General features: G+C 40.9%; 1 protein-coding gene across 15 annotated transcripts in view; it reads right to left on the bottom strand.

The window, feature by feature from the left end:
* Positions 1–14,764, bottom strand: part of ANK2 (ankyrin 2) — a gene marked incomplete at its 5' end in the record, with an annotated part of 366,277 nt that overhangs the window by 234,573 nt on the left and 116,940 nt on the right. For 9 of the 15 annotated variants that reach the window (XM_082051541.1, XM_082051548.1, XM_082051550.1 and 6 more), the window contains one exon: positions 12,343–12,423. The exons of the other annotated variants lie outside the window; for them this stretch is intronic. In XM_082051541.1, coding sequence (XP_081907667.1) covers positions 12,343–12,423 — 81 coding nt within the window. Of the gene's footprint in view, positions 1–12,342; positions 12,424–14,764 lie in introns of those variants that run through there. 15 annotated transcript variants of the gene reach the window in all.

Raw genomic sequence — 14,764 nt, 5'->3', positions numbered from 1 at the left:
TTGAAGTCACCATGTCATGCTAATCATAATGTTAAGATGAATATTTGTTACAAATTTATACAGGCTTTCCTTACTGCCAGAAAAAGGAATTGTTCACATATTGGCCTCAATGCCAGTAATTAGGATGATGATACTAAGCTATGCAACAACTGAACTGAATTTCCAGCAGAGTAGTGGCTCAGCTAATTAACGTGCTTGCTTGTGTCTAATTTCAACTTTCTTCTTACTGATCATTAACCAGAGGTCTGGCAACTTTCAGTGAAATTCTGCTACTGCCATATCTTATAAATATAATAATGTCTTCAAAAAGGACCAAGACCCTTCATCCCTGCATCTAACAGAGCACTGAGACGTGCTTCATTATGGACTAATATGGGGAAAATATATCCCTGGGTTTTGGAAATGACATAAAATGAAATACAGAATAATTTATGGCAGGCAGTTACAAGTGAGAGAAGCTGTTTGATGTATTGTTCTTAAAAAAATCAGCTGTCCCCAGAAGAAATTGTTTTAATGTTATCCGGAATAAATAATCCATCCATATATTTCATCACCTCAAGGCTATATGTGATGGACTTACTCAATCGTTACTGCTGAGATTCAGGTAGGTCACAGCTGAACACTGCTTTTCTGTTTTAAAGTTGAATCAACATGCTTCATTAAGATATCTACGTATGTTTCTACAGGTATCTGTTTGCTGAATTTTATGGTACAAGCAGGAAAATGGACTGATGGTATTATGTTTTCCACAAACATCAATATATACTAATGGCCCTCATTACTACTGCAATAAAACCATCTAGATAATTTTACTAAGTAACAAGGAAAAATTTTCCAGAGAAGGATTAAAGACTTGGCCCCAGAATTTATCAATCCAAGCTCTAAGTATGCTGAAAATTAGCCCCAATTCAGTTGTTAATGTAGCTACATGCCATAAACATCAAGGGTAAACAAGGAAATAGTCAACTCATTCCTGATGGGCTCAATCTCAAAGCCATTAAAAGGCAGTCAAAATGACTGAAGGCAGTAAAATTACTGAAGTCAATAGAAATCCTTCCATCAACTTCAGCAAGCCTTGACTTAGGCTTCAAAAATGATTTGTGCATGTTGTCTGAATGCAGCTAAGATAAAGTCCGCTTTTCAGGGCACATCTCAAGATACTAATTTCAAAATCAACATGAGTCTTTCAATACTTTGCATATCCTCTGAGAAAAGACTTTGGACTCAGAAGGTCTTCAGGTGAAAAGTACAGGGCATGGAGAGCAAAGAGAAGAGATGAGGTTTTAAAAAGGGGGAGAGGGTGGGGAATAAAGGCCCTTGAAGCTGGTCCATAGCAGTGGAAGACAAACAGGAGAACTAGTGTGACTGGTAGAGATTTAACTGCCAGGCTGAAGCTCAGGCAGCATTTTAAGAGCCAGTTTCCACTGATCCCAAAGGCTTGAGGGGTCTGCGTTCATTTGTGTAACTCCAGACATTGCCATTCCAAATAAGCAGGATGCCGCCTTACCTTGTAAAAAATATGAAAGAAAATAAAACATACTGCCATGGATCTATGTCAACAATTCTTATCCCAGCATGAAACAAACTGCATGAAGAGTTCCTGTATCTGTTTTGAAAACCAGTCACACATACACACACCAGCAGCTCCATAGAAACTGGTGATGCAGAGGGCTGTATCAAAGTCCAGGGCTGCACCCTCATCTTCTGCTTCAATGCATGAACAGTATGAGACAGCAGGAAGCTCTCACTCCGTGAACACCCTTGCAAGATCCCATATGACCCCAGTAACTGATTAAGAGAAAAGAAAACTTGTGATGCATTTACATACAAAAGAGAAAGTATGTTGAATTATATGCTGCAGCAAATAAAATCTAACACACTTAATTTTCACACACTTAGACCTGGATGGGGTGGTTTTTTGTTTCGCTTTCTTATTAAAAAAAAAAAAAAAAAAAGAAAAAATAATAAAACATTTCCATGGTAGTGAGATTATTTAGCAATCTGTGTGCTGAGGATCACTGGGTTCTCAGCCTTGCTCTGGCACTTGCACTGGGCAAACCACAGCAAAGTAACTGACTGCAGCACAAGGCAGTGATACCAGTTTTATTCTATAAAGCACATTAGCTGTGACGATGAAAAACGCTATTAGAGAAAATGACTGTATATTAATATCACCATTATGAGAATGGCAGCCCAATCTCAGTTGGTTGAACCGTGCATTACAGTAACATAAATCACACTCATTTCATTTGTATTCCTACAAATCACATCTTAGACAGAAAAAGACACCAAATGATTATATGCTTTCACACTGTTTCAATAAAGGTTTATGTAAGTACACATAATAGTGAAAAAGATCCAGAATTTTCTCTCTGATGCTCTAGTCAAGCACTGAAACAGCTGCACCTTCTCGCCCCTCCCAGTTGCTCGTTTCCATCCTCCTCCCATCCTGCCTCGCCTGCAGAAAGGAAGAAGGGAGCTCAAACCCAGATCAGTTTCCTACTCTGGTTCCCAGAAAGGACAAGCCGTGCCAAATTCAACTGGTGACAGCACCGTCTCACACCACTTGTTGAACTGTGGCCTCAGCCTTGGAACAAAGAAACACAAACCCATAATCCCACTGGTTTCAGAACTTAATGCTAAACAATATTACAAATGCCACATCGGTGTTACAGACCTTGGAGACCCAAAACCATCCCAGTTTGAAGGGTTTGGTTTCCCTGTGTATTAACTAGGGCTTCTCTTTCTAGGAGATCAACTAAATCCATTTTCTCAGAAAGTTTTGGCAAAAGGTTAAACATTTGTTCCCTTTTCCAGAAAGAAAAAAATAACAACTCATTATCACATTAATCCTCCCAAGAAGATGGATGGGAGAACATAAAAAAAGGTTCCAGTCCAAACATCACTCACCCATGTGAACAATCCTTTATCTCTGGTCCCCAGCATCAACACCCAACACATAAAGCTTCACTGACTCCTAACTCATACTTGACTGGTTTGGAACCTTCACTTCAGTTACAGCAATCAAAAAGGTGACTTTCATGAACGTATTTACCACTTTCATTTAGTGATTTTTTTTTTTTTTTTAATTAAATGTAACTGGTTTCCATTTGGATGAAGTTAAATTATGCAGAAGAGATTTCCAGCAGGACTTTTTTGTTCATTCACTAAAAAAAAATTGGGATGCCATTCATGTAACTGCTGTATAAATACGAGCCAGACTGTATTATTTCTGTTCAGAGGAAGCAACTGTTTCATAACAACGACTTCTAGGAAAGACATGTTGTACATCACCACCCTAATTGCTGTCGACTGTATTTCAAATGGGCCATACTCCTCAGCTTGTGCACTGCAAAGGAACAATCTTGCATTTTAAAGTATATATTAGTGCATAATGAGTTCATGACAGCTGTTTTACAACAGAAAGCCAACACCCGCTGGTTCTGTTGGCGATGTTGCTGTGAAAAAAAACAGTTATGCTGACTACCTGGTGGGCAGAGAGGTGTGTATAAATACACAGCATCAAATATCATTAGCCATAAGCCCCCACACATTTATGCCTCCAAACACAGTCAGAGCAAGCTCTGCAATTGCCAGGGCTTGTGTGGAAAACACCTTCACTGTTAGAAGCAGTTAATAAAAAATAAATGTAACACCAAAAGCTGTGTTTGTTCTTCAGGCAGGGAGCACAGGGTACAGGGGGAGGACAGTTACACCTTTCCTCCTCACCTCTGAAGTGCACCAAAGGAAACATGTATCTCTACTCTTCACAGAATCACAGAATGGTTGGGGTTGGAAGGGACCTCTGGAGGTCATCTAGTCCAACCCACCTGCTGAAGCGGGTTTACCTAGAGTTCACTTGATCCGTTTGGCTTGCATTTCATACAAAATAATGCAGCATCAGTAGTGCCAATGGCTGAACGGAAGGCCATGATCTCTAACCGGAGCAGTGAGCCTTTAGTAGGGCAAGTGACCTTTAGACAAGGCACAGAACTCATTTCCCATCTTTCACTTGTTTTCACGAATGCTGCAGTCATGACTCTCGTGTTCAGTGTGAGTAAAGCAGTTACAGTGCAAATGGAAATGCCAGCTCATAAAGCGCCTTTCTTCAGCATTTCAAAGCTAATGAGCATGAATCATAGATTGATTGGAAAATCTGTGCCCATTCCAGCACTTCTGTTTTCTGATATTCACCATGCTCTGCTCTGTTGCATAGGTACAGAGCAACAAGAGAGCAGATCCCCAGCTGATGAAAGCTGGCAGGGGCCCCGCTGGCTGTGACAAACCTTTGCTGACATCCAGAAGAGACCATGGCCCACTGTGTTCAGTTGCCATGCACCGGAAAAAAACACACACAAACAGGCTGAGAAACAGCATAACACCACATATACAAATGCATACTTATACTACCCATACCCTGCTTCTCCCAATATTTATGCCTACTCATTCATTTTTTGATTGGATCATGCCAGGACAGTCAGATTAGGTTTCTAATTGTTTGCATGATGAATAACTCTCACTGTTTCTTGACATTTACACATGGCATCTGCTCCCTGATATTGAAAGCTGCCAAACATATTAGATATTTAAAACACTAAAAATACGGTATTTTGGGCACAGGAAGGCTGTACAATTTTTAATACAGTAAGAGACAAACAAGGTTCAGAATCATATCTTCTACAGAAGAGTATAAATTATCTATAAAATTCACCAGTTCACACTTTCATTTATGTATTTCAAAACTGTCACCCATGTTCTTCACTGCCTCAACTATTTCAACGCATACTTCAAACACTAACTTATAAAGAAAGCCTAGAAAGTGGAACAATTAGCAGATTTAATTGATCATGAAGCTAAATTGTTGAAGGAATCTGTCTATTCCAGGTGCCACTTTAAATCCATACACTCTGTTTGCTTAGATCTAGTATTACAGCATAATATAAATGCATGCCATCCAAAACTGGATGAAATAAAAATAAAAGCAACCAATCACTTCTGAAATACTTGGCCTGTGGCAGAAGCCTCTATGCTGTTTAGCCTAGAAAATAATTTCAAACTGCAATTACTGATGTTTACTCTACCATTTCCTTAGAAGCTGATCCTGTTCTCCAGAGAACACTTGATTCATGGATGAAATTTGTGTGTGTGTGAGCTACACTGAGAGAAAATATAAGTACGTTTGCCTGCATATAACCCAACTGCAGGCTAGCTGGAAACAGCAACAGAAAAGGTGAGATAATATGAGCAGGTATCTGCCTTTACTCCCTCAACTGCTGTGTGCTCAAGGAGCATTTTTATTCCAAGAAGGTTTGGGGAACACTAGTCAACGCCTGCACATTCGACTTGGAATGCTGATAATGTTTCACCGCCTTTTTCTTTAAAAGACAAAGATGTAACAGTATATTTCCATCCATGTATTTTCAACTATGGATTGTTTATAAAAAAAAAAAAAGTGACCTGAAGCAGTTCATTGCCTCTTTCATGCAATTTCAGAAACTGCTCTAAAGGAGCATTAAACACTGGCCCATCTCTACCTACTTTTCTTTTTTGCCCCCTTCTATTTGATGCCAGAGCAAAATGAAATCAAGTGGAAATAAGTGAGAAAACGCAAACAATCTAGGACTAGGATCACACTGAATGAATAATAGTACAGCAAATTTCTACTGAAAATGAAGTACCAAAATACTGAATTATTCCTATACAGCGTAGGAATAATAACAGTAAGTTCAAACTTCCAGCTCAGCAATTTCTGTCACCAAGACAAAAGCAACCCACTTAATCAGCTAGGAAAGATTTTGAAATAATTAATTCCTGCAAATAAATTAGGATGTAAAAGCCCCCAGCCATCTTATTATTTTCTTGGCCTCCCTCTGTTCCTTGCATTTCAGAGCTCCAGGGCTCCCAGTACCTAGCCTAGATATCTACATGCTGCATATGTCAGTCTCAATTTGTAGTGAAGAAAAACTCTCCCAGCCAGAAATGCCATCTAAAGCATCATCACAGCATATCCAATGGAGGCAGGGACACAGAGCCTCACAAAACACGGCATATCTGAGAGGAACAGGCAGGTAAGAGAGGCAGAGAACATGAGAGGCTGCTGATCCCTCCCCAGAGCGCTGCTTGAGCCAGCTGAGCAGCCAGACCTTGTGCATGCACCTTGCCCAATGGAGACAGCCTAGAGAGAGAAACAGCCCAGTCTTGCCTCAGTAAGATTTTTAAAATGCAACACAAAACAAAGAAAACCTGCAGAAGACCAAACAAAACGCTCACTACAGGCATATTTATAAGTACTAAGCTTTCTCACTAACTTATCTTGTTCCTTCTCTCCATCATGCACACACTGCAATATAACCAGCAGGAGGGGAGGCAGAGAGCGCACAAAGCTGCCTCCAGCATGGACCCCAATGTCCCCAGAGAGCCACGACAGGCAGCTTTAGGCTCCCGTCTGAAAGTCCAGCTCAGCCTATGTCACTGCTGGCCTGCAGGAATGTGTGACATGGCTGCGAGATGTGTGAATACAATGCAATATGTGCCTGACAGCCCCAGGCATCCTGCAGGGAGAAAGGCAAGCTGGCTGGGGAACAAGGGACTTGCTTCTCTGACTCAATTGATGTTTGCCAAACATTTGTGAAAATGAGCAAGAACTGTGAATGATAAATCAGGAGCCCAGAACGCATGGCAGGCGGGTGCAGGCTCAACACATCCTGTGGTTCTGTATAAAATTCACCACTCTTATCCAGATGATTTCCTCCTTTTTATCTTCACAGTACTTAATCTACGAAATGTAGCACTTGCACAAATCTGCTAATACACTAAAATAACATCATTCCTTATTACTCTATTTAAAAACAGCCAAAAAAAAACCAAAACAAACCGACATTTTTCAATATATATACTAACATTAAAGCTCCCAAGGAATAAACATAACCTTATAAGTAGGAGTGTCAATTCAAGGACTCGTTCATTGCTTATTCCATCAGTACAACAGAGCATAACATGCTTGAACTGATCCTACCACATCAGAACATAAAGACCTAGAGCAGCCAGGCTAAGATGTGTGGCCGTTATCACATGCTCTCTCCATCTTACACACTTTACAATGACAGAAAAACAACCACAACCATGAGACAAAATGCTGTAGTCCAGATGTCCAGCTGTGTTGCCCATTACTATTTTCCCTGTCTCATTGCTGTACATAAATAATTATTATATCTCCGGAGTGTCCACCACCACGGGGCTGCCAGGAGAGAAGCACAGGGCATTGTGCTGATGCAATCACCAAAAGTCATTCACTCTGTGGCAACTAGTGACATAGAGGTGATGCGCTTTATCTCACAGTGGGGTTAATACACACCATTTTTGTTTTGTTACCATTACACAGCAACTAAAGCTAGAGCGGACAAGTAAGGGAGAAAAAAAAAATCATCAAAGCATTTGTAAGCTATTATGGTAGTTTTATACCTGGCACAAAATGTGCTGGAAACCTTTTGATGGGAAGAAAAAGCAACAGGAACAAGAAAAATCTAATCTCAATAATGCAAGAATATCAGTGGAGTTGCATCAGATTTACGATAGTGCAAATCATATTGAAACATAGTGCAGACATTTAGGAATTCAGCTGGTTTGATCCTTAACAGTCTCTTTACAAACCTGTCTCTTAATTCCATAACCTAAAAATAAGTTTGTTTTTTCTCCTATTTTATTCTTTCAAGACCGAATTCTAGCACCATTTCTCTGCTTGTTCACTTTCATGTAAATTAGATTAACTCTAAAACTGGTTCAGCTGAAAGGAGAATAAAACCTTCCAGACTTAGAAGCTACATTATGAGTACAATTAACTATCCTGAATGTCAATGAGTTGGGTTAACTTATAACTACCACTTTTGCTTTGCAATAAAGCATTTTAGAAATCTTAGTCCTGAAAGAAAGAAAATAGTGTAGATTTCCTCATTAGCTCTTTCTGCATGTTCAGTTTACTGTGTATCACCTGAAGGAAAACCTTATTTCTTTTAAAACTTTAGGCACGATCTGGTTGCATCTCAGTTGGATCATCAAACAGTACAGCAAAAAGCAGTGTTGTCACGGCTATTTGTCTGTCACCAGGAACAACGGAATAGCAAGGGAAATAACAGCAACTAGAGAAGGTGAAGTGGGACCTTTCAAATGTGAAATGAAGGCAATTTAGAGGAAACACCACCCAGCAGATTAGAACTACTGTTATACAAGTCCCCATACTGATTTTAGGGATTGGTTTAAATTTTTCTTCTGGTGCCATTCAATTTTCCACTAAATTTGGTAGCTGGAAGAGTGAAACAACCAGGTAAACATTTTGAAAGGTTTATATAGCCACATTTACCATCAATTAAACTGTCGTAGAATATTATTATGGCACTGAAAATGCCAGAGGTGAAAACACAGGAATGAAAGGGACCTCCTTCACCTGAATGTAGTCCAATGAAACATTAGAGAAATCGCATCTCATTCATAATTAATCAAGTTTATCTCAATTCTTTACCTGATTAAACCTATTAGATGGCTACTGAAGAGCCTCATTTCCTTTTCCCCTCAGATAGCCTTTTTGCTTTAGCATACTAAAGCCAAGCTCTTCTAGTTTTTGCATAAGACAAGCTCTCTCTTCCTAGCAATCCCTCTCCGCATGTTTTGTCTACATTTCGATTCTTATTCTTGAACATAAGTGGCCAAAATTGTGCTTATATTCCAAAATGGGTCTCAATTACCTTATGGACAGGATGAATAGTCTTAACTAATTAAAATTAATTAAAAGCATTACCTTGTACACTGTAACGTTCCATCAGCAAGTATATAACTTCTACTTCACCTAATACATCCAATTTCATTTTTCCCGTAGATACACTTAAAATAAGAGATTATACCTAGGTTAGGAAGTCTCAGGTATCTTCCTTAAAATCAGCATTACAACTTCCTCCATATTGTTTATAGTACAAGCCTAACTCCAAGTTTTCAATTTCTCTTAAAGAATGAGCAACACAAATGACAAGACTAAAATTCTTTCATAAACTCAGATGGGTTATCTTTACATTGATCAGTCAATGGTGGGTGCTTTATGATCAGTGGAGTAGGAACCTGTGGTTTCTGGAAACCCCTTTGCCATCAGTACTTTTAGTACTAGATGTACCAACATGCTTCATTTTCTACATGATGACCAAGAATGGTTGGTTTTCCTCTGAAACACCCTATAATGAAAAAAACATGCTTGAGAAGAATTTTAGGAATTTGGTACTTGGACACTTCGCAAGGCACTTGGCAAAATACAGAAGGAGGCCTCAAAAACTAAACGTATTATAAATCCATTTGTTATACTAATCCTTCAACACAAATGGTACATCAGCTACCAAGACAACAGGACCAATGCTCTGCTGTCCCTGGCTTTCCATGTAGTTACACCAGCAACAGAAAAAAAGCCATTCTGTTCACTTCTGCCTCCAGCAGAAAACACCCAATGCCCTTTGGTACTGGAACTAGATGAACACAGAAATTTAGCATGGTTTTTAACCAGGAACACAAATTCTGCCATATCCCATTTATCTCGTGGAGGTGAAGTACCACAGGAAAACTGGACACAACCCTACAGCTGAATTCACAAACCCATTAAGGCAGCCTACTGACTCACTGGAACACACTAAGCCACAAACTTCACCAAAAGGATTACATTTATTTGGGGGTGGGAAGTAATTTCCTCCATTTTACAAAAATGTCAGTTTTTTCTGTTCTCTATTAAGATGAAACCGATGCCTTTTCACTTTAAAGTGCACGTGCATTAAAAAAACCCTGGGGTACTGATAAAAAAATAGAGAAAATCCTACATAATTTCATAGTTGGGACACCCTCCTGGAATATAGAAGAACCGGCTGAATGCTGTATCTGAGAAGCATTTCTGTCTCTCCCAATACATAGATCAAACTCATCTGGCTCAATTAATATTTAATTATCCACACAAAGGGGATCAACTTCCACAGAACAGATAGAGGGCATGTTGGATGGTGCAATGCAGCTTTGTTCAGCAAAAGTAGTTCAAGGCCTGAAAACAGGCTACATCACATTTGATTTTGGAGCTCTTGCACATGGCACTATCATCTTTGTTCCTGAAAGAAATTGTGCCTACCAAGTCAAAATGCAGAGGAGCTGAGATCAAGTGCTGGATTTTTCACTCAAAGTCAATCTGGAATTCTTGTACTCCTGGCTATTCCAGGGTGTCTCTTGCTCATCAAAAAAAATATCTGTTTTTAGCTTTTATAACAATTATTCCTATAATTGAAAAAGGAATATTAAAGCCTGTGGCTCTATGTCTTCACGAAGTCACTATGGGTAAAGCTTCAGAACAGCTAATCTAATACCAGACCTGAGGCACCAACATCTATTGCATGTCAACTGAGTGACAAAGAATTTATGTTTTAAATTTGTCAGATGAAACTGCCCAATTAATACTTTATAATTGTAAATGATAACTTCAAAAAGATACTTAAACATTTATTACATTTTTCATAAATGAAGATGCATCAAGTGTTGGAAGACTCTGGATATAGAGATTCCATATAAGAGATGCTTTCTAGGCATTCATTTGGCAGTAGCGTGACATATACTTGTGTTTCAACCTTGAAAGGCTCTGGGCCACTTTACTTAGAAGAAAATGGCAAAAGAAGAAACCACATATGCATGGACAAAAAAGAAGAGATGGAAATACCCACTTTGACTCCTTAGATGTTCAAAACCTCTCCCCTAGCATGAGATTGTTCCCAGGTTATCTAACAGTCAAATGAAAACACTGGGTACATACTTGATCATTTGATTTTTGCTTCCTTATATGAATTTACACACCCGCACAAATAAACCTTTCAAATTCAGAGGTAAGATGAAGCAGATATTCCCTCTGCTGCTCAGTTGTGCTTAATATAAAGCCAACATGCTATATAAAATCCCCCACTGTGTGGAGATCCAGGCAATATTCCAAGCACAATGGGGTGGGGTGAGGATGTTTTTGTTCAATTTCTTGCTTAGATTAGATTGTCTCGTGTCCTTATAGTTATACATATAGAATCTTCCTTCTGTGATAAAATGGGGCCTAGCAGTGTCACGTATTGCAAAACAGCTTTTCTTCACCAGTGCAAAACCCTTGCAAAAGTCCCTGAATAAGTGTCTGTTTGCAGCTCTAGGTATAATTTCTATTTGTAGCAATTTGCCTTGCTCACATACAAGATTGGTCAAAATGCAAATTCTATGCAAATCAAGGGACTGAAGAATTCATCAGTGAATACACTTTGTATGGATTAAATTCTTCCTCATATTGGAGTAATTCTTCACCCCACAAGTAGCCCTACTCATTTCAGTAGGGTAACTCATGTTATACCAATTGAGATTAAAGAACTGGGTGGGGAAAAACCATAAATGAGTTTATATCATAAATATGCAGAACCACAGATGTCTTTCCTCTTAAAGGAGAAAAAACAAACAGAAGTAATTATTTGCCTACAATTAAAACCATTACAAAGAAATTACCTCAAGCAGAGGGTTGAAGCAGTGGACACATTATACCTTGCAAATTAACCATTTATGAAAGAGAGACTGGACACACATAGAAAGTGCGCTGGAAACTGGGTGTGGCTGGACAATTCACATTTTTGCCCAATTATTTTTCATTAGCATCACTGAATTACTACAGACCGTACAAAAGCCTGCAATGTATCTCCCCATGTTTGTCCATACACCAAGCTAAGAAATACCTCTTGAAACCTAAATTGAAGGTTTATAAACCTGCATCTCTATCTTTTGAAGAAGGGGGAACAGAAGCACGCAAGTTAAGTCAATACCATCACGTGCAGGTTTTATGTTTTTTCTATCAAAACAAATAGGCGTCTTTCTTAAGGAGGATACAGAGACATCTGCACCGAGAGGCATCCACTAATGATGGCTAATAAAGCCAACTCCAATCGAACAAAACAGCTGTTAAGAAAGAAGCGGGTGGGGGGGGCAATGAAAAAAAGAACACCTTCTGCTTAACCATCCGGTTCAGTTATCACGATGTTATCAATTCACCTGTCGAGACGAGAAGCCCCTGGATTGTGGCGTAAGAGCAGGCTGGCTACTGAGCCACCGCTGGCACCCGCAGCCAAGCCCTACGCTCCCCGCACACCTCAGCTTCCTACAAGCTCCTGCATCGCGCCCATCGCCACCTCGCACTCCTCCCGACACAAACCACCGCTCCTACCCAGCCTGCGCTACCTGCCCTCGCTTTACTGCTCAGAGCGGAGACCGCGGGAGGCTGGAGCCGCGTCCCGACCCCGCATCGCTGCCTGCCGTCCCCACCTTCTTGGGTCTCTTTCTCCTCTGGTTACTGCCGTTGCACTTCTCCCCGCCGTCGCTCTTCTGGGCTGCCTCCTCGTTCATCCTAGCGAGCAGGTTTGCCGGCGCCCAGCCGTGCCATGAAAGCCTCCAGCCGCCCAGCCCCTGCCGAGGGTGGCACCCGCCGGGGGCCGGGCCGGGGGCGGGCGCAGCGGCGTTGCCGTGGCAGCGGGGCGGGGGCCGGCAGCGCCCCGAACCCCCACCGGGGCCGGGCACGGAACCCCGGGGACGCTCGGCGGGGCCCCTCTCGCAGCACGGCGGGGGCAGCACGGCCTCTCCCAGGGCACGCCCACCCCACGGCCACACCCTGTGCTGCCGTGGACGGGGGTGCTGCTCCCCCCCACCTTAACATGAGCTCTGGAAGCTGAAAGTCTGGTTATGCATTTTTCATTCCGTCTGCCAGGAAGAATGAATAGCGCGTGTTAAGACTTTTCCCGGCCCGATGCACTTGTTGAGTAGAGGTTTGTTCTTTGCTTTAACAGGGGAGCCAAGAAACGACTTGCGGAGGAAAGTGGCTCAGAAACGGTATTTCCGTAAACAAAGGGTTGTGTCCTCCTTCCTCAGAAATAACAGAACAGCCCCTCAGAAGGCACCAGTGCTGCTCCCCGCTCGCCCGTGGCCACGGAAGAAAGAGCCGCTGGTTCCCGGGCATCCCACGGTCCGAGGTGCCGCTCGCACACACACCTGCTTCGTCCAAAACACACACACGGGAGGGAGGCGGTTATTTGGCTACGACTGGAACAGCTAAGAGATGATTCACTGTCACTATTAAAGCAGACAATGGCAGCATGATTGGCACGGCATAAGGCGATAGTTTGTACTACTGAAATAAATCACCTCCTCCTTATTTTGAAAGAACAACACAGCAACATTCACATGTAAATGTATGTGAGAATTGAAGATGCATTATTCTAGTTCTTCTGGTGAATACATTTTAAAGAGGAGGGGGGGAAAAAACTACTGTTCCACTTAGAAGTGAACAAAACAGCCAAGTAATTCGCTCCCCTTCTCAAACAGTGGCAAAGGCTGGGGAACAAAAGAAAAAGTCACTTTAACTGCTTACTCAGCAAAGGAGAGGTTTGAGAACATGGAAAGGACCCAATGAGGCATGAATACGCTAACCCATAACTGCGCTGGCTGTAACACAATGAACATCTGCAGCACAAAAACAATGTGAGCAGTGTAACAATCTGAAAATACTTTTTTTTTTTTTTTACTTGAAGAGTGACTTCTTTGTTACTGCTCGCAGTAGTAAATTCTACACTAAAAGAAGAAATAACATGTAAAAGTAAAGGGAGCGACAAATCTTGAAGAAGGCGGTTGCTATAGAACACTGCATCTGTTATCCCATAATTAGAGCTGCAATCACAGTCACAGCGAGTATTTTGGGAAAGACATACAACAGTCATTTGTTATCAGCGTCAGACATTCGTGGAAATCATTTGTGAAACCTGTGAGGATGTGAATACTCTTAATTTACAAACTAGCTGACTCTGCATGCAAAGGCTGTCTTTAAAGACAGAGGTTCTCTCCTCTTTTGCGTTGTAGTCAAATTTTGCACAAACCCCTCTCCACAAACCTTTTTTTCATACAAAGCTAAGCCTTTTACAATCTTTGTTATTTGTTTATTCCCACTAAGAAGTCATCCTTGGGTTAAGGCATATTGCTGAAGTAGCCATGATGTATTGTGCGTTTTCTTCTTACAATAACGTTTCTTGCGAAATAAATATTAAAAAAAAAAAAAAAAATCACTGGTATTTCTGAATGTAAAGACAAAGAAAGGTTGAATCACATGTGATGGTCCTGAAAGCTCTGAGGTGATGGTGGAGTGATATAAATGGGATAAAGAATGTACCTCTCAACCAAATCCATTGCTTGTCCCTCTGTCCTGAAATAATGGAACTTGCTACTACACTTTTAATTCTATGTTTATTTTGGTCTTCAAGACAGAAAAGAATAAGGAAACAGGATTGCAGGAGAATTCCATGGCAGCCAGGAAAAGGAGCAGATTTTCCTGAGAGGCTTTTATGATTGAAGGCTTGATGCCTTGTTAAAGGAAGAAGTCGCTGGGAGTCACTGTGAGAGCAAAAGGCCAGCACCCATGGGAGGCAGCCAGTGCTAAGTGCAGCCTGTAAGGTGTGAGGAAGAAGTGAGAGACAAAGGCACAGCCTCAGGATTTTCAGTTTCATTATGTAAGTTGTCTAGTTCTTCATACTTCTTCATCACATAAGTCCATGTCAGGATAAAAATAGAGAGGGAATTAAGCAGCGGTTAGCTGCAAAACTAGACCGCGGAGTAGAATCACTTACATTAAGAAATCAGCCTTTAATTGTCCATACTGAAGCTGCACATTTCTCACCAGATAGATCTTTTATTCTATCAGTAC

This window comes from Streptopelia decaocto (genome assembly GCF_964273445.1).
Source record: "Streptopelia decaocto genome assembly, chromosome: 4".
NCBI lineage: Eukaryota > Metazoa > Chordata > Aves > Columbiformes > Columbidae > Streptopelia > Streptopelia decaocto.
This window is presented reverse-complemented; position numbering and strand designations above follow the sequence as displayed.